At 37.5% G+C, this 26,365-nt stretch overlaps 3 protein-coding genes across 4 annotated transcripts; 1 reads left to right on the top strand and 2 right to left on the bottom strand.

Annotated features, from left to right (window-relative positions):
• Window positions 1–858: 858 nt before the first annotated feature.
• Window positions 859–6,480, bottom strand: LOC126587421 (protein DETOXIFICATION 45, chloroplastic-like). Of its 2 annotated transcripts, none has more exons than XM_050252486.1 (15): window positions 6,201–6,477; window positions 5,428–5,810; window positions 4,727–4,845; window positions 4,488–4,631; window positions 4,170–4,351; window positions 3,743–3,878; window positions 3,197–3,293; window positions 3,006–3,106; window positions 2,587–2,750; window positions 2,322–2,393; window positions 2,101–2,217; window positions 1,910–2,005; window positions 1,667–1,788; window positions 1,331–1,388; window positions 859–1,065 (listed from the first exon to the last, which is right to left on the bottom strand). In XM_050252486.1, exons 2-15 carry the CDS (start codon window positions 5,787–5,789, stop codon window positions 1,054–1,056), a joined length of 1,782 nt encoding a protein of 593 aa, XP_050108443.1. In that variant the 5' UTR covers window positions 5,790–5,810; window positions 6,201–6,477; the 3' UTR covers window positions 859–1,053. The 2 variants fall into 2 exon arrangements, with proteins under 2 accessions (XP_050108443.1, XP_050108442.1); XM_050252485.1 differs by lacking the exon at window positions 859–1,065 and adding an exon at window positions 1,078–1,240 and having other exon boundaries at window positions 6,201–6,480.
• Window positions 6,481–8,887: 2,407 nt separating this feature from the next.
• Window positions 8,888–9,619, top strand: LOC126587429 (plant UBX domain-containing protein 1-like). The gene has a single exon (XM_050252499.1). It carries the CDS (start codon window positions 9,026–9,028, stop codon window positions 9,500–9,502), a length of 477 nt encoding a protein of 158 aa, XP_050108456.1. The 5' UTR covers window positions 8,888–9,025; the 3' UTR covers window positions 9,503–9,619.
• A 3,520-nt stretch (window positions 9,620–13,139) lies between these two features.
• On the bottom strand, window positions 13,140–17,562 carry LOC126587425 (glycerol-3-phosphate acyltransferase 9-like). The gene is made up of 12 exons (XM_050252495.1): window positions 17,309–17,562; window positions 17,140–17,197; window positions 16,705–16,823; window positions 16,401–16,500; window positions 15,522–15,617; window positions 15,174–15,270; window positions 14,518–14,605; window positions 14,332–14,428; window positions 14,133–14,218; window positions 13,735–13,854; window positions 13,537–13,635; window positions 13,140–13,362 (listed from the first exon to the last, which is right to left on the bottom strand). Exons 1-12 carry the CDS (start codon window positions 17,428–17,430, stop codon window positions 13,314–13,316), a joined length of 1,131 nt encoding a protein of 376 aa, XP_050108452.1. The 5' UTR covers window positions 17,431–17,562; the 3' UTR covers window positions 13,140–13,313.
• Window positions 17,563–26,365: the final 8,803 nt, after the last annotated feature.

Here is a 26,365-nt window from a genome sequence, read left to right as displayed (position 1 = left end):
GATGCAGATGGCTAGCTGAGCTTCTCGGAGGCACATTTAAGCTACCATGCACAAAAGAGATGGAGAAACATGTGGAAAAATGGGACACATACGCAAAGCGACACGCTTCCAGCCAATACTACCAAAGATCATGCATCGGCGTCCTTCATCTGTGGTACAAGGACCAGTTGTACAAGGACATGGGATGGAATCCCAAAAGAAAGTACTCTTTGCTGAATTGTTTGAGCCTTATGGCCCCATGGATTATGCTTCCTCTTAAAATGGTCAACAGTGACATAATAAAAGATCAATTTTCGTCTTGTTTCTCCAATTTTCCTTGTATTTTGGTGCATAAAAGCTCATGTTGAACTCCTCGTTGTATTTAGGCAGTGTATCTTTTAACTAAGATGACGGTTTTTCGTAGTATTTTTGTTTTATTTTAGGTTGTTTAGACAAATAAGTACGTAGATTTCAATTGAATTCGTTTTCCAGTTACAAAAAAGAAAGTATGTACAAAAAAGAAAGCATGTTATTGCACGGTCACGGGGTTTTCGAAGTCTTTGTTTAGCTACCAGCTTCAGCACCAGCTCTATCTACCAAATCAATGACTACCAATAAAGAAAATTGAATTTGATCTTGCTCGAAAAGCACAGCTTCCTCCGCAGCCTCCAGTGGCTGGAGCGCCCAACGCCATGCCTTGTTGTCAAGTGTTGGGGATTTGAGAGGATCGACAGAGGAAGGTGTGAATGTGATGAAGTCAAGGTCAAGAGAAATGTATCCAAGAAGTAGAAGCTACATTGTTTCCAGGAGAACAATCATGTCCGCATGAAGACTTTAACCCCTGGGGTCTTATAACGGAAATTTGGGATTGGACCGTAATTGCAAACATGGCTCACCACAGGTGTTTATTAATAACATTTTCATCACAAGGATCACATAAAAGTATGGTAAACATCGTGTAATCGTCTAATACAAATACTGATCCAAATGCGCAATTCGCAGCTGGAACCTCTCTTTGGCTTGTGGGAAATACTCGGCCTGTGATGTCATTCAATCGAATTGATTTTGCCAATCTCAAGTAGCTAGCTGAAAAAAGAAGTGGATTATGCAGTTTTAGGCACATTCTAAAAGCTGGAAACATGTTCATAGTTTCTTATCAAATCCCATCTCTAAATTTTAAATAAGATTTCCAAGGGAAAAAAACACAAGGCGGTGACAACGTCAACTTTAACACAGCTTCATCGGCATATTCCACGTAATCCTTCAAGAGCCAGAGTGAAAATATTTTGCAGTTCGCGAGAAAATAAAAAGGGAAAAATACAGCATGAGATAATTTTGAATGTCCACTTACCTGAGCTGTCCGAATATCCCTGTGCACGAACCACCACGGACCTGATTTTGACAGATATCTGAAAGGAGAACAGAAGAAAAACAAGGATACGAATAAGCAGCAACAAAGACAGCGATGATGCTGATAAACGTAAAAATCAAATCTGAATAATCATTTTGCCTTTCCTAATAGAAAAATAAGCAAATATAGCATTCATATTTTATCAATAGAAGCCTTAGATTTATTATCATCATGAGTTATAAACCAGCCGCTTACTTAAAGTTGGATTGGTTATCGAAAAGAGTATATATTCACAACTAATGATGATAATCAAAATTTGACATGGTAAGTTATTACCTGGCATAGCCTGCGACTGCACGCAAGCCCATGAAGAGAGTCAAACCCAGCCAAACTCCATGAAGGCCAAAGACGGAAGGAGCATATAGCAAAAATGCGGAAGATATTGCCCCCACTACCATCTATTAATCAATAGAAATTTTGTCAACAACAAAAAAAAATGAAATATGTACACTTCCATAGTCAAAAGTAATAATAAAGACATGACTGAATAACTTCGGTTCTTCAAAGGGAGCAGCTTACCATGGAGCGAGCTGCATATGCAAAATCTGAAACACCATAATGGAGGCCATCGAAAACATAAGCTAGAGCATTCAAAGGCTGACTAGCACTGACAAACTGTGTAAAATTAAACATCATTACCTATGTTAAAGACATCTGCATTTGCATAAATCTAGACTAATATACCAACGAGCATAAATTTGAATACGTACCAATATCCCAGATCTAACAATTGCTAATACTTCAGGATCGTTGGTGAACAATGTAGCGAAAGAACCAAAAGATACTCCCAAAATTACAGACAAGGAAATACCTGTGAACAATCCTATCTGAAAAAACATTCACGTAAATTTATCGTATTTGAAATCAAGAAACTACATATGCAACGTAACAAAACCACACCACAAATAAGTCAAAAAGAAAAAACAAATACCTTTAACACGGAGTCAGCAACTTCTTTCACAATTTTGTATTCACCTTTTGATAAGTAACTTGCAATCAGGGCCTGCAAAATGAGACATTTTAGCTTCATAACATTGATGTCATATACAAAGACACGCAATTCTTACAAATCCCAATTCAAGATGACAAATATCAGTGAATACTAGTGAAACTAATACTTAGTCTTCACACACTGAGTTACCAATAATGAAACCAGTAGATACAGACTACGATGATAAAAACAGCAGAGTCAGTACCTGACCAGATGCAGCCATTGCATCAGTTAGAAGGGATACAGCCAACCATACTTGAATACATATCTGATGAGCAGCCATGGCTACTGGACCTTGACGAGCCGCCATTGATGTTCCCAATGTCAAGGTTGTAAGACAAGCAAGAGTTCTTCCAAGAAGAAAGCCACCTACATCATATTAGGTAACAAACTTTGAATAGGTAGACGAGAGAATTATCTCTGGGGTAATGAAAGAAGTTTAACAACCAACAGAGACAAAAGAAACATTAATATACACTGCCCCGATGCATGTGCACTGAATCGGAAGATAAAGTGAACTACGATGATAGTCAAGAAAATCAATGAATCAGAAGGCTGGAAAAAAGCTGTAATTGTCAAATAGATGAGAGAGTAAAATGTTAAATAAAAGGAAATAGAACTTACCGGATTTAATGTATCCACCAAATTGCAGTGATCCAACCTTCGGAGGCAATAGTACAGCTCTCTTATTTAGAAACCAGATCATTAAAAAGGTGACAGTGTATCTGAAAGACAGAAGTTCCATAATATTCATTTTCTAATTACAGATAAAACAAAAGTTAATATTTACAGAAAATCTATTGAAAATCACATACTGAGATATAACAGTGGAAATGGCTGCACCAGTTGCACCCAAACGAAAATAATAAATAAGGAGCGGTAACAAAAACACAGCTAACAAATTACCAATACCTGCACAAATAACAATACATCAATTAACTGGAAGGACCACTCAAGCTTGACTAAAAAACAAATGGAAATCAACAAGTTGGAGACAAGATTATATACACTGTGCAAGAATAACAGACCAATATTATGCGTGTGTTATGTATAGTACGAGTGGGGTGTGTGTGTGTGTCTACACCTTATAGAAAACTAGACTTTCCATCCCAAAAGCTTCAGATTATTTCATATTCAATCAAAAGATGCTAAAGGCCATTTGGACACGTATCACAAATATATAGCATTGTAGTGGATAAAAAAGTGTTACACCACTTCCCTAGTGCTCTCTCCTCAGCAAGATGCTGATGACAATAGATTAACCAGGCATTTCAGCAGTCACACATGACAAATTCATACTGCTATGCATAAAGGGATGTTTTCACTTGAACATTTAAAAATATATATAACCAAAAACTTGCCTAGACATAGTACTGGAGTTTTTGTATCCTTAAATCCACGGAAAACTCCTTGAAGAGCCAAAGACGCTACAACTGCAGGAGCACCAAGTGCTCTTAGTTGAAGAAATCGTTGTGCTTGAATGCGCATAGGTGAGTCCTGTGATATTCAGGGGGAAAAAAGATCTTCCTTAAAATAAACAGTGAAAGATGAGAGGGGAAATCAGAAAATGTATGAGCTCCCCCCATAACCAAAAAAAAACCAAATTAAGTAAAACACATATGCACAAGACCTAGAAACTTGTAAAGTAATTGTTCGCATATATATAATTACATTTATGTATACAAAAAAAAAAAAAAGAAGGAAAGTTTGTACATTTATGTAAAAAGATATAAGAAAAAGCAGACAAACAAATCAGTATGAAATGTAATTTTGGATCAGGTAACCTACTGATGATATGCCCATCATATTTAGAAACAACCCAGATCCCATAGACAGGGCCACGGCCTCAAAAATTCCAATCCCAACTGCTAACAATAAAGCTGTAGACACTGAAGATAGCTGCTTTCTCTCAACAACTCCATCAACAGGTTTTGGTTTACCATTAATATTGCCATCTAGAAAACCATTTTCTGTACGACAATTAGAAGAAATCAGATTGTGAAAAAAAAAAATGTTAAGTAATCTCTGCTCTACTTTAGACGTAAAGACTGACCAAATGTGTACAACAACAATGAGCAGGGAAGTAAAACAAAAGTTTAACTTTACCTGAAGTAGATCTTTTGCTTTCACTCTTAGCAAGGTCTTCAGCAACAAAAGAAGTAGCAACACTGAGGAGAGGGATATTAAATATCTTTGAGATATAATTAAAGATGTTCATTGAAATACCAGCTGAAGCCAATTCCACGGAACCTGTGGAAAAACAAAGCAAAATAAGTAAAGAGCTCAAATTTAAATCAATTATATGGTTATTAGTCATTGAACACGTTTAAAGGAGTGAAACAAACCCAAATTGCCAATGTACGCAGTCTCCATTAGTTGTGCTAATGGATCAATGGCCTGACCCAGAATTGCAGGTAAAGAAAGCATCAACAGCTCGCGTTTGATATCTGCAGAATATGTTTCACTGATAGGAATGACAAACAAAAAACAATGTTTAAGATAACCCCCCATCACCTAAAAACTAAGAATAATAATAACAATTTCAGACTCTCGCTGAAATAGACAATTCCCGAAAGCTTTTGATAGTAATATTTCTCATATAAGCTTCATACATCAAGATCGAGTGAATATAAACAAAATTAGCTTGCATGCACTTATAAATCAATAACCACATACGAAGGGAGGGACTAGAAGATGAAGGGATTGGGAGGCTTCCAACAAAAGTAGAAAAATTTATCTAAAGCTTTCATGCTCAATTACCACCCGCTCTATCAAATTAGAAAACAAACATATGAATCTCTTGGCAAGTAAAAGGCGGCGTTCAACTTAGACAGATCAGTACCAAGTATTTTACAGAAAAAGCAACATGCAACTCCATTAACGCGCCTATTTCATGTTAAATTTTTAAAAGAATTATATAAAAATAATAAAATAAGAGCATCAATCAAGAAAAAAAAAGTACAAGAACAATAAAAGCAGCATTTCAATGAGCTAAAGCAACAAAAAATTTACACATAACAAGTTACTGTAGGCCATAAGGTCTTACAGGTCACCAGTCCCCCCACTTATGGGAGCTTCCTCTTCTAGTAAAGCCAACTTCCCTTCAACCTCAGAGGATCCCACACCCAAATCCGAACTCAACTGATTCGCCGCCCCCGGAAAACAGGGTCTTCTGCGGCGTGTCACTAGCGGCAAGCACAGTGGTGTGCGTGAGGCAGACAGATTACATCCCCCCACAGCATTGGCATTGCTCAAATCCTTCCTACCACTTCTTGCTACAATATTACTATCTTCCCTTGTGTGCAATGGATTAAAAAACCTGGACTTTCGAGTTATCGGGTTACCGTCACTGGATCCGGCGGTTAATCCGTTAGAAAGGGCGCCACTTCTGAATTGGGTAGCCGCCATTTTCACCAGTTCGTGTAATTCCTTCAAAAGAAAACGGAAAATCCAAAATTTTCGTCAGAATTTCCAAGCACTAGGGTCTTAACAACAATAAATAAACTTCAGTTATGCAAAAAGAAACGAAATTTACACAACCAAACAATCATTTCCCACTTTCCCGAATCAAAAATTCAAATTTGTGAAAGCCAAACTCCGCTACGGGATAAGAAATTACATCACATTTGAATACAGAAAATAAAACTGCATAACAATTGTATAAAAACGTGCACCCCACGCAACTAAACGGAATAAGGCGGCGGCAATTGGGAAGTGAAACGGGAGTTGGGAGAACAATCTGTTTAGTTCCCGGGAAATTCTACAAAACAGGGGAAAAGAAAAACGGAAAGTAGAGAAGAAACAAGGAGGAGGAGTCACCTTTGTGCAGGAGAGAGAGAGAGAGAGAGAGAGAGAGAGAGAGAGAGAGAGGGATTGAGATTATTGGGGTCTTGAAGTGAGGAAGAAGAAGAGGAGGAGGAAAGAGAGAGGGGGTTGGAATGTCGGTTGAGAATTGAGTGAGAGAAAGAGGAGGGGCGCGGGGGGCCAAGAGTGGTCGGTGGCTGGGTGTACATTTACATGGCTGATGGGGTACGGATGCGAACGCCACTGCAAATAATAGACGGGAAGGGAGGGTGGTCACGAGGCTTTGGCTTTCACTCTTGCAATCATCGCTCTCAGGATATTAAACCACATGCCGCGCTATGAAATGTCACCTTTTTTGTGCCACGTTATGTAATCATCGCACTCAGGTGTTACTAACCAACACACCCCTCCTGTTCATTTTTATCCTACTCTTCGTTTGTTTCATTTGAAATTAATGAAGAATTATGTGAAGGAAAAAAGGATTTACGGAGGAGTGTACTATTCTTTTCTCTAACGATCGGTGCAGAAAATCATTTCTCTTCTTTTGTCATGCCTGTGTAACTACCACTTCACATGTGTAACATAATTGATGAAAGGTTTAAAAGTCGGGTTTGTATGTTACAAATACTTTTAATGTTTTTTTATTGTAAGTGAGAGATTATAGGTTCGACTCTCATAACTAATTAATTCTAAACTATATTATTATAGCAGAATTATGTTACTTAACACAAATCATTATTCATTAGTGTAAAATCCAGTTAGAAGAAACAAAACAAAAAAATAGAATTACCTGGATCAATTGAGAAAACTGTACTAAACGTTTTAAGGAATGGAAATGAGAAGAAAATGAATGATTTAAAATTCATGACTTCTTCTGAGTAGACATTTACCCATTGAGAAGAACATGTCACCATTCCACCGTTGAATATAGCAATTAGTAATCAAGTTAAGTAAAAAAGGTTGGTTTATGTTTTGATTTATTAGAATTAGTACACAATAATGGCGAGATTCAACTCCATTAATATTTAGTTGTTATATGAACAGTAAACAGATTAATGTGAATATTTTTTTTTTTTTCATATTCTTGAGTTATTAGATTCATTATTTTTTACATTCTTATAAGGAAACATGTTTTTTATTAAAAAAATATATATTATATATACTTTAAATTTATGAGAAACAACTCATCGCCTATCAATTGTTCATGTCCACATCAATAAGCCACTTCACGTGTAAATAATTGAAAATTACTTAATTAGTTGCCCACTCAATCAAAGAAATGCTTAATAAAGGGTGAGTTTAGTACGATTACTGTATTAAAATTCTTTCTTTCAATTATCATACTAAACTTCCGATAAGACAAAATTTAGTACTATTAACATTCCAAATTTCTATTCATTTGGCATGACATGGAATGGTATCGTACTAGTTGAGTTTTATTTTTTTGGGCCCAAAATGTCTTTTGCTTTATTTTTATTTTTTTTTCATGCAAGTAGCCCACATATTAAGATGAAACTTAATACCATCTTTGTTGTAGAGGAATTTGAGAGAGAATGAGAGAATTCTATTACACTATATTTGGATGAAGAAATTTAAGATTACTAAGAAATTTTAAAATGATGGAAATTGAAATGAAGGGATTTTATTTTTTAGAATTTGTGAATTTTATTGTTTGGTTAACTTAAAAGAACAATGAAATTGAAAACGGAATTTGTTAATTTTAAACTCTCAATCATAGAAATTGGGAAATGACACCTATTTACATAGAATTTAAACTTGGAAATTGGAGGCCCAAAATTCCAAGTTTTTTTTCCACGCGGAAATTCTAAATTTCTATGTTATAAATCCAAACAAGAGAATTGGTGCATGTCAATTTATGAATTCTGACTTTTATCCAAATTCCAAGTTTATTTTCCTCATCCAAACATAGTGTTAGAGAATTTCTTAGTGTGTTCCAATGTGAGGCATAATCACCCTTAAATAATGGTGTGGCTATTCTGTCAAATTACATAAATAACTTGTAATTCAATAAAGAGAATCAATTGTCTAATCAATCGAAGAATGAATTACTTATTCATTTGAGGAATCAATGGCTTAAAGCTTACAACAATTACACCCATTAGTAGACAAACATAAATAAATATTCTGCAACAATCTTTAATTTTCCAAATAATCTAATATACCTATATCCTACAACCAAGATTCATCATTCATCATTATTTGGACATAATTATTTAGACATATTTCGTAAGTCAAAACATGCATTAAGGAGCAAAAGTTAGGATTACAAACCGAATCAAATTGAACTTAAATACTTCAAGTTGCAAATTAAATCAAATATATAAAGATCAAAGTTAGTAATTAGTATTATTAATTTAGGACGGATTTGTGGGATCACAGATCCGCCCTCATCTATTTATATACAAGTATTTAATATTTATATATATTTGATATGGTACAGCAATACCGTTGCTATAGATTTTGAATACCAATACTAAACTAAATATCTTAGGTTCGGTAGAATTACCATACTAATACCGTTTGACACAACAAAAAAAAAATTGTCCCAAAATCGATATGGTACATTAAAGGATAAAGTTGGAATTTTCAAGAAATTGTGGGATGTCAATCAAACAATTAAAAAAGAAAAGGGAATTCCTATTCCAAACGGGATACGAAAGTAAAACTTGAAAAACTCGTCCCAAATTTAAATGGATAGCAAAATCAATAGTGTATAAATACAAAGTCACACAGTCGCACAGTCGCAAAATTCCGTCCGATAATTTTTCATCTTCTTCTTCTCCAATTTGATCGCCGTCGCGAATCCCAGAATTCTCACGATGACGGTTGACGTTTCCTCCGCGGGGTCCTTCAAACGAAGGCGGCTCATCGGCGCCGTCGATCACATCGCCAGCATCGATTGCATGGCCAATATCGAGGAGAGCGCAGACGAATTCTACGACTTCACCCCAGAGGACTACTACCGCATTCAACGCACGCGGCAGAAAGAAGACAAGTTCCTCAAAACGCAGAAGATTAGAGAGGCAGAGGACGCAAAACGCAGGTCGAAGATGACAAGGGCGGTGATTAGGGTTCGGTTTCCAGATAATCGCACAGTGGAGGCAACTTTTCACCAGTCGGATAAAATTCAGAGCTTGGTCGATTACCTGAGGAAAGTTGGTGCTCGACCGGAGTTACCGTTTTACTTATTTACTGCTCCGCCGAAGCAGGTGATCAGAGAAATGTCGCAGGATTTTTACTCTGCTGGATTTGTTCCCGGTGCAGTTGTGCATCTTTCGTACGGTGCACCGAACTAATGTGAACCAACGGTACAATGCACCTGCACCACTTTGGTCACCATTGTCCTTGTCCGGAATTTTATTTTCTAGCTAATAATATTTAATGGAAATAAATTTTCTTTTGTTATGCACTAATGCACGCGTTAATCTCGATAGTTAGTTTTTTTTTGGTAGTTTGATTTTTGAACTGTCTTTTTAATGGAAAATGACTTATATGAAACAGATTCACTGTCATGGTGATATTCCTCTCTAATAAAACAATGACATATGTAAGTTTTTTAACACATAACATTGTATTACTGATAGAGGTGTCACGTAACAGTAAACATATTTTATGTAAGTTGCTTTTTGCTTAATAAGATTAATATTTAGCTTCTTTTTTTTTTAACAGAAATTGGAATTAACCAGGGCACAACGGCCAGTAAGAACAAAGAAAGCCAATAAAGGCTAACAAAGAGACAGAACAAGCAATAGAAAGACGGGATACACAAAGACGCAGCCACAAATGGCAGAAACGTCATCCCACAACCAAAGCAAAAATTACACAGACGGGGACAAGAGAGCCCATCCTTGTTCAGAATTCTCACAAAAGAAAATGGGGGTCTTTCGACCCAAACTAAGTCACGCATCTCTGGTGTGAAGTTAGAAGCAACGAAGTCCGCCGCAGCATTTGCTGATGTTGCAACCCAAGACCAGAAGCAGGATTGGAAAGTCTTCCCCATCGCACGAATACGGCTAAGAATTGGGAAGATTTCCCAATCACACCTCATCGAGCAATCATTCAAACAGGTAATAATACTCTTCGAATCCAACTCAATCACCACCCGAGTAAGATTCAACTCCTTTGCCAAACAGCACCCCTCCAAAACTGCCAAAAATTCGGCCACAGCTGCACCACAAGCCAAAACCTGAACCCTTTTGACCGCAGTACACCTAGAATCAAATTCCCGAACCACCAAACCCACCCAAGCCGTAGACGCACCACTCTTCTAGCTTGCATCAACATTGATCTTTGTCACAGGGTTGGGAGGGGGAGACCACAAGGTCAACCGATCAGAAATGATTGGTAACTTTATTGCCAATTTGAGTTTGCAAGATATAAATTAGAAAAATAAAGAAAAATCTAGTGACTTGGCAACTTTACTGCCAATTCATCTGTCACTAGAAAGTGATCTTTGAAGCGTTGTTTTTATTATCGGGACTCGGGAGCTGTTTGCCAACAAAGTAAAAATGCCAATTAATTCGAGTTGATGATAATCAATGTTTAAATTTTTTTTCGACAATGTCGATATTTCTATAAAAATATTCAAAAAATCAAAGAAAGATATAGAAATGAGGGAAAGTCTAAAACTTCATTTTATATCAGAGAAACTCTTAATTTTAGGTTAAAATCAACATATATTGTCGATATTTTATAACAAATCTATTAAACATCGGAGAAACTATTGTATTGCGTCCAAGCCAATGTTTGACAATCCCTAAAGTTACATTTTAAATTCCCACCATTTCCATTGAAAGCAATTGATATCGATATCGATATTTGATATATCCATTGATATTTTCACAAATTTGCATATCGATATTTTTACCGATACCAAAATTTTAAATATTGATGATAACCACTGTTTAGTTGATGTCCAACTAAATCATCATAGGCAATTTTAAACCGCTAAACACGTAATTGCTGATAAAATTACACAACGCAGATGTCGGTGCTGTGTATGACATTTCTTCTCTTCTAGTCATTTGGTATTTGTCAATTCATATCAACATCGAATCTGGTCCCAACTCCGAGACAACCAAAGGCCACTTCCAACCGAACTAATAGTTCCTAACTTGGTAAGGTGTGGGGTTTTAACACAAAAGACTTCAGTATTAGTTGGAATGAGGTTAAGATATTTAAACTTTTCTTTTCTTAGTAGTCAATGTGGGATATTTCAACACACCCTCTCACGTGGGATCCAATTAGAAAGCCACACGTGGTAGATATACACATTAACAACCACGTGGAGCCAATGAGACTCATCCTACATGCGCGGCCAAGGAACCCACTATCTTCGTGCAAGGCCAAGGGGACCCAACCATCATGTGACATTACCGGCCCACTCCCTGACTCTGACACCATGAAGAAATGAAGCGTGTTAAGAATAAGTCCCAAATTGCATGGGCTTTTAAGAGGTTGAACTACTCCCTATATTTTGCCAATTGATTTTATGGTGAAACCTTAACTTTCTTCATGGTATTAGAACATGATGTCCTACGTGTGAAAAGCCAAACGGCCACACTGGTTCTATGTGTACAAGTGTAAAGCGAGCTTACCTGTACAAGTGGACTGCGTGACCAAGGTTGTAAGAATCTTGGTCTGGTTAGTATAACCAGCATAGGCACAGTTGTTTGATTGCAACCGGAAGATATGCTGTTGCCAAGGAATAGCTGACTGGTCAGACTCGAAGCCTCGCATTGCATCGCAGGGCATGCCGTTGAGTTAATGGTGGATGGCTCGCACTGTAAGCATTGCAGATATGAAAATTTACATAGATTGTGAGAGTACACCAATGGGAAAGGAAAACTAATACAACAAACTAGTGAGAAATGCACTTACGTCCAATTGTTTGCAGAACTGCTTTGGCACTTCACGCAATTGGTGGCAGTAAAGACGTAGGTGTTACTAGAAACCAGTAAGGGGGCGTCGAGTGATTCATTTGATAAGGAAGACCAAATTCTCCATCAAATACGAAACCCCGTTTTATTCACGGCGGACCAATGAACAAGAAAGAAAACTTTCATTTTGACTTGTTTTCCGTTGTTTGCTTTGTAGGTTTTCTATCAGAAATAATTTACGCACACCTTTTTTTTTCTCTTCCAAATGCTCTTGATTAGAGGTGTGCATGAAGAGAAAAGGTGATCGGAAAATGGAAATCATTTCACTTTCAATAACAAGGTAGTAGAAGGTTTATGACTTGTGAGAGCTCTAAAATCTTTCTAATGCCCTTTTTAGAATGCTTTCTTTGTCACGTGTGAATTAGATGTCATCAAATGCAAGTCAAGGCTCACTCATAAGAATATTCCGTCTTCTTTGGATCACCTACTTTAGTTCGTTTCCTCATTTCATTTTTGGAACCTTTGAGGCTTTCATCCCTTGAAAACCAATAGGTTTCGGTCAAGAAACATTGGTGGCTAAAGCCGAATTTTAATTTCTCCTTTTTTGGTAACGGGTAAACGTAGACAATAACGATAACTTATCCGTGGGTTTCATCTGTTTGCCACCAAATTATCCATGCTTCCTGGCACGTTGGACCATCTCGGTCATGGCTCATGATTTAGTTTTCATTTCGACCTTAACTTCAAAAACAGAGAACAAGCCATCGACGGAGGGCCGGAAATAGTTTTCAGTAATGCAAACCCGCACCATAAACCCTTTGCCTTGGGTTCAATTGCCGAAGTGGAGACTCAATTTTGCAACACAGCACTTGGGAATAAATAGATGAAAATGTACATTCATGTTAAGATCAAAGATCAAGGCATCTTTTCATCAATCACATACAGGTACATTCATGTTAAGATGTGTACTCAATTACTGACAAACGAAAATTAGGGAGCGACGTTATCAACTAATGACAAGTTTCTACAAAACTTCGAGCAAACACCAGGGAAATCAAGCTTGATACATCATTTGTATTCAAGAAACAACTTGGTATTGAGATAGTAATTCATTTACTTGTTTTATGGAAAAGGCAGCTTCCTTTCGGGCATCATAACCAGTTACGCTTATGAAGAGGAAATTGAGTGCATTGCGTGGTTAAAATAAATCGACTAAGAAAAACATACTTCACTTTTCCTCTAGGAGTCGGAGCATAGACTCAGCAAAGCATTGTTGCCTGCAAACAGATAACGACCAATAAGCCACAAGATTGTGAACTACATGCGTATAATCTTCTTTTTCTTTTCACATTTGTATGACCTTGCCTTATGTATACAAAAACAGTAAAACAATTTAGAAGAATCAATGAAGACGAAGAAGAAAAAAAAGAGGAAATTTAAGTTTGATTTACTTTCGCTCTCTGTGCTTTGGGCTGGGCCGAGAGTATTTCAGATACCCGTCCCACGGAACCATCTTCAGTCCTGCTCGAACAGAAATTATTTCCCTGACCCTGCATAAAAGCATCCAAAAATAGTGGAGATAAACAAGACCATAACGAGGGTGGGGAAGCATACTGTTCCAGATTACAAGTCGAAGAAAGACCATTTACCTCTCGGCAAATTCAATGGGGGTCTCCCCAGGCCTTATGTTTTGGGGCTCCAAATACCACACATCACAAACAACAGCCCACGACGTCATAAGTTGTAGCAGATGCATTGTGAAGGACTGCCTGCAACACAAACATATCATATAAATCCTTCTGGTATCACAACATCCCCAAGGCCCCAACACCTTGGTTAATGTTCCCTAAATTACGGATCTAAGCTTAACCAATGGCCAAGTCCCATGGAATGGAATCTAGAGTATAATGACTATGGTTAAGCATCATAGAACATTTTAAGCATTCAAATAGTATGCAAGGTGAAGTAGACAAACTTTCAAGCAAACCCACAAATCAAATAAGGAACTCAATATTTAGAATGTCCAAAGATAGAATCCGCTCCTTACTTTTTGCTATTCCAAAAAGCATCAACAAAAATTTTGTTGTACTTGATTGCAACAGGGCAAACTGAGCAGCCAAGCTCAAATGCACCCTAAGCAGTATAGAAATTGAAAGTTAGTAAATAAAAAATACCAAGCAATAAATATATACCTATTGTGAATATTAAACTTAAAATGAACAAAATTTAAACTAGAATACAGTTACCTTCTTAAACATAACAGTGTAGTGATTGTTTACACACGTTCCTTCAGGAAATATAAGGAGAGGGTTATTGTCTGCCCCAATTACATGTTCCCTTAATCTGAAAAAAGGAACTGTACTAGTTCATATAACAATGACATGGACGATGGTGTAAAAAAATGCTACCATGCACTTTCTGTTTATACTTACTTCTTTGCTACAATTTCCCGATCCTTTGCCTCTGAACGATTGAACCAAATGCACCCTACACTCTCCAAAATAGTGCTTTGCAACAATCCTTCACAAGAAGCATAAATGAAGAGACTTCTCATTTGATTCCATTTCTTATTACAGAAAAGAAAATTCAGATTTTTGTCATTCTTGACTATATTCAAGATTCACTCTTTGTGATAAGCAACAATAGAAAAGTGCTGACAACCAAAAGAACCAAGCACCCTTTTTTCAGAACATATAAAAGAGTCATCAACGATCAATGCACAACAAGAAATCTTATCGATAATACATTCTCAGTCAAAGAAATTGTAACACTATTACATTGATATGCTAACCCCCCAAAAATGATAAAATTGCACGCAAAGTCAAAAAACTTCTATTCCATGGTCTTAGCAACTGATATATCTATAATGGATCATTATTGTACAAGCACTGCATCAATTGGACAAATCCAAAATGATAAACGCGTGCTAACGGTTAAATTTCATGGATACACATAAAACTGTGCTTGAAATGTTTTTGACTTTTGGAAACCACACTTCCAATAAATGTTTCAATAATTCAATTCTGAATATCCATGGAAACTTACACAACTCTGATAATTAATAATGTAAAGCACCATTTACACTTACCAACCCATCCAGGATGCTTTTGCATAATTACAGCAAATGCGGTCATTTGTTCTAAGATGATGAAATCAATCATGGAAGTATGATTGGCCACAAAGACCTGCTCAAACCATGAAAGAAAATCTCAATAGACATTTAAGAAACAAATGAAATTGATTTTGTAAAAAAAATGGGAGCGTTTATTGGTACTCAAAAAGGTCATCTTGCACTCCTTATTTATAAAAACATAAGCAAGAAAATATAAGTGGAGGGGTACATGATGACACTTTGGAGAGCCAATAACAGCTCCCAAAAAGATGCAAAAATAATGGACGAAATTTTAAAAATGAAAGATTAAGTTAAAAAATGTACTTGCTTCGGCCGCATGCTGGGCCGTGGCCCATGGTACTTCACAACCCCAGTCCAAGATGCAACAAAGAAGCTACAAATTAACTCTACCAAGAGCCTCTGAAAGGAAAACAGACATCACAGCTTAATAACTACATGAAGTCCATTACAGAAAGCAAAACTGTGAAATGAAGGAGCATTGCAACGCAAGTGTAATTTATTAACTATTACACTATACTAGATTTATCCACCCCCAAGAATTTATGCATATCTAACACTTACCGGACAAATCATATGGGACAATACCTAATGGAGAGGACAAATGACCATCTTCTATTTTTCCTAGTTACTCCAAATTCTTTGTGGTCAGTTATCTGATAGATAAAGCATGCATTAATTGTGACAGTGGACAATCTCATATTTGGTATTTTGTGGTTTATTTTCTAAGGAGAGTTAGTTGGGGGCAGATTTAAGATGATTGAGTTACCAGTCAAAGGTTTGTTGGCAGCTGGACTCTCATGCCATCATTCATAAGTAACAATAGAAAGAAGAAATACAGGCCATTGCTTCCATTTTCGTAACTGGATGGATTACTCATAAATTGTCCAGTCAATACAGATAATTTTTTATGTGGCATGCCATACAGCAAAAAATATATTTCAATTATTTTTAGGCATGCTTAAACAGATTCTATATACATAAGCACAACTATACAATTAGAGCAGTCTTCGGTAAATTAGGCATTAAAACGTCATTTGACCTGATGCCTATAAAGCAGGTAAAGGTATCCAATCTTGTTATCAGAAGATAGAAAACATACAACACTGATTAATAAAAACTGAAATAAAATATTTTGAATAGAAATCAGCCAAAGGAAATGAAGTAAAAGATAAGAAAGTGCACCTCTAAATTTTTTCTCAATTTATCATGGCCTTTCAGCAGGAAGTGCACGGGAATGAAGGATGATAGGAAAATTATCCATCCAATCGTCAAAACAAGAACCCTGCAGAATTAATTGAGCTGTTTAAGAGACTAAACAACAAATAATATAAGAACCCGTAACCATGGTCCATGGAAAGCACAATCATCCAGTCAAACTATCTCTTGCAATTCCAGTATCCTCAAATCAGAACATGTAAAGCTATTGCGTTATGGCATGAATGCATGAAACATTTCAATTTTTCGACCAAAGATAGAAAATTCTAACCTCGCAGGAAACAGAATGAAGTATCGAACCACCACTCCGAAACACCACAAAGGGAACAGATACACATTCCAGTTCCACGGCTCCGGAGGATTGGACTTAAAGCACCTTGTAAACGAATCCTGTTCATTCAATCATGATCATCACAAAAATTTATACAATGAGTGCGCAAAATCCGATAAAATCTCTCAACTTTCAACTCAACTGAAATCGGTGAAAATAAAGCAATCAAGAGCCAATTAATTACTCAACCATCTAGCTTACAGTTAAAAAAACCCACAATTTACACAATGATTGAGTTAAATTCCATAAAATTGTAAACATTAGCTAGCTTCCAGTTAGAAAGTTGAATACTTTACTTTCTCCCAAAACCTAATCGGACGATTTAATCTCCTATCAAATGAGAGAAGCAAAAGATTTTTGAGAGCGAGGACTTACATCGATAATGGCACCAGCAGCCTCGGTTAGGGTGGGAGATATGTCGAGCAAATCACGCCTGAGAAACAAATAAGATGAGAAAATTCTCTGAAATTTCCCAGTTTCTCGGGAACCAAAAAGAGAATAAGAACAATAATAGGAAAGAGAGAGGGAGGGGATTAAAACATACAGGCGAAGCTTGCCGTGAGGTTCCTGCTGGATGGAGGTGCCGGAAGGGAGGTAATCTTCGAGGTTGGGACGATCGAGGTCCAATTCGGAGCTTGAGGAGTTGAGCTTCCCGGAGTTGCTCATGCTTCTCTGCTGCTTCTCAGCTCCTCCTCACTCTCTTCTTCCTCTTCTTCTACTGAGATTGGATTCGATTCGGTGGTTTCTGTTTTTCGCTTTTGTGTTTTTGTTGATTTTATTTTTATTTTTATTTCTTATTGTGGTTGTTTGTTGATGTTGTTATTGAAACCCCTAATTTTGACTTTTTGTTAATTTCTTGTAGCATTTTTTATTTCTGAAAAAACCAAATTTTGCTAAAATAATTTCACTTATCCTATCACAACTTTTTTTTTTGACAAATGAAATTATCTACCAACGGGGAAGTGAGCTAAGTCTTACAATGAGTTAATAGTTATGTGGTTCAAATTTGTTTTTGGTAAGAATCGAATATAAAACCTCTTACTTAGCAGTGAAAAGAAATACCACTAATTTTAAGGATTTTGAAAATTCTTAAAGCAAATTCTTCTTAAGGATTTTGGAAAATTATAACAAAAAAATGTAGGCAGTTGGCTACTTGGTACTACGATCTAGTAGTATACTTGTAAGTAAAAGGTCTTAGTTTCAATTCTCACCAAAAATAGTTTTGAACCACATTATTACTAGTCTATTGTGAGTCTTAATCCACTCCCTCACCGTCTTAGTGTAGATAATATCTTTTGTTCAAAACAAAAAATGTAGACAGTTTGAAATTTTTGATTCCCTTGTTTTTGCAACTTCAAAAGAATTTTCATTCGAGCTTAAGTAGAGAAGGTTCAAGCGTAGCTCGAGAATTCTTGAATGGGTTTCGACACTAGTCGAGTCGAGAGGACTCAGCTACTACTTGAGGAGATGGATTAATTTGTCAATTTTTTCCTATCGCCAACGAGAAACTTTTATTAAAACAAACACACGTATAAACAAAACAAATGCTCAATTTATTCCTAGAAACAAACAAAGAACAGGCCTAAAAACAAATAAAACACATAAAATGAGCCCAACAAAAATGAAGCCCAAACACGACAGAACGTCCGAGAACCATCCACTACGCTCTCCACCGCCGATCCGAGAATCAGCTAGCCATCCTATCCTCCGTCCACCGTCGATCATCACCTTTCACAAACGCCACCTGCACACAACCATCAATAAGAAATAGTTGACGAGAGAGAAACCAACCATTAGAATGAAGCTTCGGGAAATTTCCGAGCGACACCTCCGAAATCGGCAGACAACAAGGAGAACGTAGTGATGTAGGAAACTCCCGAGCAAGAGAAAACGCCGGAACTCTACACACGAACTGAACAGAAACCTTAGCTAAAAAACAAAGTAAAGGCGGGCCATGAAAAGGTATACCTACAGGGGTTGAGGAGTTGGAAAGGCCAAAAAGGAAAATTGGAAGAACCATCAGCAGATATAAAAGGAGAAGAAGGAAAAGACAGAAACAAAAGACCACCCACCGATCCGAGCCGCAGCTAGGATCGGTGACACCAAACGGAAGCACGATCGGGAATCACTCACATGAAATGGTGAGAAGCACCCTCAAGCAAAGGTAAGGTCTCTCACAGAGAAAGAAAATAACATTCTTCTTTAGAAGCACAAAGATCAAAACTAAAATATGAACAAAACACATTACCAAAATTTCTTTCTCCTAATCAATATTACAGAATTGGAACATGAAAATTATAGTTTTTTTTGGGTGAAATATAATTAAGTCGAGAGTTAAGGGTTGGTTATTAATTGTAGGGGTGGGATCGAAAAATCGAATCGATAGAAAACTATATTGAAACTAAGAAAATCGAACCGAATTAAAAACCAAATGGCAAAAATCAAACTAAATCAAACCGAATAGTAATTTCGGGTCGGATTTCAATTTTGACAAAAATTTGAACCAGATGAAACCAAATCCAATCCTAATTAATTGGTACATAATGCTAAAACCTATTGGAAGACAATTAGACATACACGAATTACTATTCTAAAATTTTCGCCTAACGTCGTCTGGGCCACAGTTTCAATTAATCTCTAGCCGTTTAAAAATTAAGAATGAACGCTTAGACCTATCTAAGCTCGCCCGCCTAGATCCTAAGTTGCACATGGATCGAGATAATTAGGGTTGTTCATTGGATTGCGTTCTGGATAATCGTGGGTGCTAATTGTGGGGCTAAATAGTTGGGTAAGGATTGGTAATTAGATGTGTTGCTGATGAAACTAGGGATGGTAAGGATAGGTTTGATGAGATAATTAGGGTTATAGTTGGGATAATAAGGGTGGTTGATTCGAGGTTTTTGTTGATTATAATAGAATACTATTTGTCAACAGAAAAGACCAACGAAAATACTATTATACCATTTCATGCATAATTGAAAGAACACATAAGAAAAGAAAATTCATGGGCAGTAAATAAATTTTGCACAAAATTTGTTCTGTTGTTTTTTTTTTTTATCTTTTATGAACATATCATCAAAGCATGTCTTTAATTTAAAAAAATATATAAAAATAACCCATGTTGTGAAATCCCATTCCAAGAATTTCACCATTTATTACGTATTTGATAATTTAAATTCGTATTTCCGGATTACGTTATCTTTATTAGTTAATTTTACTTCCACTAATTATAAGTTTAGTAATTGATTAGTTATCGAGTTGGAAGTTTCATAATCAATTTTTATCTTTCGTTGATATTTCGAAGTTACAACTAGTGTTTTTAAATAGATCTTGAACCCACCAACACATACGGGAAAGCCGTTTGCGAGTCCGAATTATAACGGTATAGTTACGGACATTTTAAGTTGTGAACTATAGATTGTGGGAACCATGGGTTAAAGGTTAAGTTAAGTTAGTAGAAAAAAAATAGAAAAGAGGGAACTTGTCAGATTTTTTTAAAGGTTATGAAATGACCCATTTGGAAAAAAAAAAAAAGGAAGGGCCACATTTCTTCCCCCCCCCCCCCAACCATATTTCTTGAAACCGTGAGGCTTGAGCTCCACCAACCAATTTCAATCGGCCAATTCCTCCATTTTCCAGCTGATTTTCTTATCTCCTTCACTTGCAACTTGCTCAACTACCTTTCTCCTTCCATTCCACAGAAAAATCAAGGGTTTTTAAGGTCTATTTCATGTAGAACTCCATAGGAGAACCCGGGGGTTTTCGACAACGAATTGTCATTCTGGAGAATATCACCATTCACCAGCACCCTTAATCAACTTCCCTTAGACCCAAAAACAAGACCCAACTGGTGGTTGGGGTGTTGAAACACCAAGGAAGCCGAATTGAAGAACACCCACCTTAGGGTTTCGTTGGGTGCGAGCCAATTTGAGGGCCTTCCTAGCCAAATTGGACTCGGCCACAGGCGGTGATAGAACATGATGCCTTGACTATTGTGCTGGGGCACATTAGCACGGACTCCAGGTATACTGGAAATGTGGTTTGATTTGTATGATTGGCATGTTGAGATTAATGTGAGGACTAGTAATGACCGTTAACCATTATGATGGGGATTTATTGCTTCGATATTGTTTCACCTTCCACTTCGGTGATTGGTTCTAAATTTAGTAATTGTGCCTAATTTCCCTTTGTTGAGGTTTTGTAAATTAAGTAGTCTGTGCTTATCTCATTTCTTTGAGCCGTCGTACATTCTGGTTGTTGGTCTTTTGCGATTCCGTTGAGTGGTGGTCCGGAATCGTATCCACTCGGATTCTGTTAAGAGATGGTCCGTAATCCCTTTTATTCTATGATTCCATTGAGTGATGTTCCGGAATCGTATCTAACTTGGGTTTCATGTAGTTATTGTTATGTATTGTACTTAGCGATTCCACTGAGTGAGGGTCCGTAATCGTATCCACTTGGATTCCATTGAGAGATGGTCCGGAATCCCTCCTATTTTGCAATTCCGTTGAGTGAAGGTCCAGAATCTTACTCACCTTGGGATTTATTGAATTTGAATTGAGATGGCTTCAAAGATGTAGGCTTCGACCAAACTGTGTCACTTTAACTCTACTTTTCATTGTGTTGTATGAGAAGATGGTTGTAAGATGTTGTGATTGGTTTCAGACGAACCGTTGGATGTCTGGGTGACTTTTCGGGGTTTACAAAAGTTAGTATTGAATTCTTATGAATGATTTATATTCAAGATATGTAAACTGTGTTTGATGGTTGGCATTAGCATTATTCTCACATACTTGATATTATTGTCACTCTCATAAACTTCGCAACTTATCCAGGTTGTTGTTTGCCTGGTGCACCATTTTGATGGTGTAGACACTGATCGTACAGGTGACAGGTTTGAGTAGACTCCGAGAAGTTTGTAGGTAGGGGTAGCAGTGCAGTTATCAGAGACTTGGAGTGTTAGGTTACCCTTGTTTCACTCTTGTACTTTATCTTTTGGGACTTTCTTTTGGGCACCTCATACTTGTTCTTAGTAAAACAAAGATTATGCTTCTTTTTGGGATGTATATATTTGTAAATATTTTGTGGAGAACTTAGCCACCTTCTCATTATTTTGGGTTAGCAGTTAAAGTATTTCATTATGTAACTTATACCGTATTCACGAACGTTATTTTCCTTGTCATGTGTCGATTCTCGACGGATATTGGGATCTGGACGTGACAATTTTTTTGGTATCAGAGCTTAGGTTCAGGGTTTCATACCTTAACCTTAAAGTAAGGAAACCTTGGGAAGGTTAGGTAGTGAACCTTGACTAGGTCCGTGAATTCGTCTCTCGAATGTTGATTATATGCTTATGTTGAATTCTTCTTGTATTAGACATTATGACATCCCCACACGGTACTACTCAATAGTCTGGGGATGATGTTCTCGACGAGGGCACTCCTGGTTCTGGTCAAGAGGCTAGCCATGATTATGATGGACCCGATAAAGCTTTTCGTGCCATAGAAGATTTAACACAGTTGATGCAGGCACACATTCGTGCAACTCCGGGTAGAGAAAAGTCTTTGTACGGGGAGTTCCGTACCCATAAGCCATCTTCTTTCGATGGTAGTACTGATCCATGGGCAGCAGAGTCCTTGATCAATCAGATCGCTAGAATTTTCACTGTACTGCGTTGCTCATCCGAAGAGCAGGTTGATCTTGCAGCGTATATGTTGACAGGTGAGGCTTACGAGTGGTGGCATATCACTCATCCATTATTAGTAGCCATGGGACCTCTTACTTGGGAGCGGTTTCAAACTGCATTCTTTGAGCAGTACTTCCCAGAGTCATTTTGAGACGAGTTGGACGCTGAGTTTGCCACTGTTGAGCAGGGAACTGATACATTTGCTTATTATATGGCCCATTTTACTCGACTTTACCGTTTCTCTTAGCCTTTTCTGAAGATAAGAAAACGAAGAAACTTATTAGGGGGTTTAAACCTAGTATCAGAAATCTGTTATCGGTCCAGGGATTGCCTTCTTACGCCCATGCGATTGATCGTGCACACACAGCTGAGATTAATGAGAGGCGCGATGCACGAGAGAGTAGGGAACAGAGAAAAAAGGACCGGCCAGAGGGCCAGTCATCTGATGTGTTTTCTGGTAGGTTCCGAAAATGCCAGGGGTTCTCGTTTGGTGGTTCTCAGGGATCGTCACATAGTGGGTATCAAGATACTTCACGTGGAGATTTTCAGGTTACTTCTAGAGGAGGCTCCCAACATTCTACTGGGACAAGTCATCAAGGTCGTTTCCGATGAGGTACTCAGAGCGCGTTCAGGCGTGGAAACCAGATTTCTTCTGAAGGCCGTTCAGAGAGCCTTTCCAAGGGATCTTATGACCAATCACATAAAACACTTTCACGGATTTATGCTCATTACAAACGCCGACAAAGTGGCACATGTAGAGCCAGTTCTAAAACTTGTTACCGGTACGGTAATATTGGTCACTTCTTTCGTGATTGTCCCCAGATTACCGCTGATTGTGCTGGTAGACATGCTGCTAGTGTTGGGGGTTCAGTGGCATCTTCAGCACAGAGTAGGCCTGCTGGAGCACCTTCAAACTCGGGCCAGCAGATGACTGGGCAGCAGAGTGGTATGCAGTCTGGTGGAAATTCTCAACGAGTTGAGGCCCAGGGCAGTGGAGCTGGGACGTCTCAGGTAGGTACTCAGCGAGTTGGCAGAGTATGTGCATTATCTACTTTGGAGGCCGAGGCAGAACCGAACACAGTTACATGTACTATTCATTTTGATTCAATCCCTGCTAAAACATTATTTGACCCTGGGGCCGAGAACTCATTTATATCAAATAATTTTGTGAAGTCTTTAGATAAACCTATAGAGATGATGGATGTGACGTACTCTATTTCCTCATCTTTTTCGGGACCTTATGTTGTTAATCAAGTAGTTCGATCGTATGAGGCTCATGTGGGCCCGGGTGAAATAACAATGGATTTGATGATTCTTCCGATGTGAGATTTAGATGTCATTATAGGCATGGATTACTTATCCTTGTATCGCGCGAATTTTGATTGCTTTGAGAAAGTGGAAACTTTTCGACCACTTGGTAAACCTCAGTTTCAGTTTGTTAGGGATCGTAAACCTATTCCACCACCAATAATGATATCAGCCGCTAAGGCTAGGCGATTTATGAAACATGGTTGTCAGGGTTACCTAGCTCATGTCATGGCCGTTGATCAAGGAAATAGTGAGGTTGACGCCATCCTGGTAGTTAAGAAGTTTCCTGATGTGTTTCCTGTTGAGCTGCATGGCTTGCCCCCAGTGAGGGAAATTGAGTTTACCATTGATCTTATGTCAGGGACCACGCCTATCTCTAAAGCTTCGTATTGAATGACACCTTTGGAACTTAGGGAGCTTAAGGTACAATTATAGGAATTGTTAGATAAAGGTTTAATTCGCCCTAGTGTTTCATTATGGTGTGCTTCTGTTCTTTTTGTAAAGAAAAAAAGACGGATCTATGCGTTTGTGCATTGATTATCGTGAGCTTAATAAGGTGACAGTCCGAAATAAGTACCCTTTACCGAGGATTGATGACTTGTTTGATCAACTTCAAGGTGCTCAATATTTTAGTAAGTTAGATTTAAGGACTGGTTATCATCAGTTGGGGATCCGGGATGAGGATATAGCAAAGGCAGCTTTTCGGACTCGCTATGGCCATTATGAGTTCTTGGTTTTACCATTTGGTCTGACTAATGCCCCTGCTTCATTCATGGACTTGATGAATAGGGTGTTCCGACCTTTTATTGATCAATTTGTGGTAGTGTTCATTGATGACATTCTGATTTATTCACGGAGTGCAACTGAACATGAGGAACATCTAAGACTTGTTTTGCAGACGATGCGAGATCATTAGTTGTATGCTAAGTTTAGCAAATGTGAGTTTTGGTTTGAAAGTGTTAGATTCCTTGGCCATGGGATTTCGATGGATGGTATTCAGGTGGATCCTACCAAGGTGGAGGCAGTTGTCGGTTGGAGTCAACCTACCACGATGACTGAGATTCGGAGTTTTTTGGGCTTAGCTGGATATTATCGTAGATTTATTGAAGGTTTCTCATCGTTGGCACTTCCTCTAACAAAACTGACAAGGAAGGATACTCCCTTTGTCTGTAATGATGAGTGTGAGGCTAGTTTTGAGGAGCTAAAGAAGAGACTCGTCTCTACACCTGTTCTTACGCTTCCATTTGGTTCTGGAGGTTTTGTAGTATACACTGATGCGTCCCATAAAGGATTGGGTTGCGTTCTAATGCAGCACGGTAAGGTTGTGGCTTATGGTTCTTGCCAACTTAAGCCGCATGAACTTAATTATCCCACTCATGAAGTCATGATTTAGAACTAGCTGATGTAGTTTATGCATTAAAGCTTTGGCGACATTATTTGTATGGGGAGTCTTGTGAGATTTATACCGATGAACACGTCTCTAGATCCACCCTGAGCCCACTTGTCATCTCGTAACTTCTATCATCGTAGTTTCAAAACAATTAATCCCAACCACCTTATCTCCAACTATGTAATCAAGAAACAAACCGCAATTAAGAGAGCCATATATTATCCTTTTTCTTTGTTTAAATTTAAATTTACAAAAAAATGCAAATCAATATGAAATAGCACATATAAGATATAAAACTTTCAATTCGAAAAATTATTAAGATTGTGACATAGAAAAGAGGGGCAAGAAAATTGGGATAAGATAAATACAATTAACCGGTTATACATTATAAAAATTAAAAATAAAACCTATAAACAGGGTTTAGAGTAGGAAGAAGAAATTATCATTAAAGAGATAATATAGATAATAAAATAATCATAAGCATAAGGGACTAGACTTATTTTAATAAATTGGGCTATTCCTAATATTGGCTCAAAAAGTTAGAATCGTATCAAGTTTTCCTTTTTTATTATTATTTTTTTTATATTTACACACACATAGTGTGTAGGCTTCATCTAGTATTTTATTATAAAAAGAGATGTAGGGTCGATTTGTATATTCATAGTATTGTAGGCAACATTGTCTACTTTGGGAGAATTGGCAAAATTTGAAAACTCAATTGTCTATATCATTAGAGCTAAGAATGTACGTACTCATCAAAATGGATTTGCCTACTCAATTTGTCTACACCATTAGAGATGCTTTAAGAGATTGGTGTGGCCACCTAAAAGATATAGGATTGGAATTGCAATGGTTAAGTTGGTGACAACAAGAACCAAACCAACCACCAAAATATTAGGCCTAGCCGACTTCTGGCTTTGTGGGTGGGCCAATCAGCCAGCCAACGTCCATGCATGCTTCAAACTTCATGCCCTGGCAAAGGAAAGAGCAGATGGATATGAGTGAAATTATATATGTTTATTTCAGGATCCCAAACTGAATTTATCACATATTTTAGCCACTTAGGTTAATCCAACAAGCTCGTTTTGGGGATGTTTTCGTTGAAAACAATTTTGTTCGTAAGTGTTTTTGCTAAAAGTGCGTTAAGGATAAATATGTAGACATTTTTTTTATTCCAGAATGACTTCGACTCATAAGCGACTTTATGCAAAATAGGT

This window comes from Malus sylvestris, chromosome 10, assembly GCF_916048215.2.
Source record: "Malus sylvestris chromosome 10, drMalSylv7.2, whole genome shotgun sequence".
NCBI lineage: Eukaryota > Viridiplantae > Streptophyta > Magnoliopsida > Rosales > Rosaceae > Malus > Malus sylvestris.
This window is presented reverse-complemented; position numbering and strand designations above follow the sequence as displayed.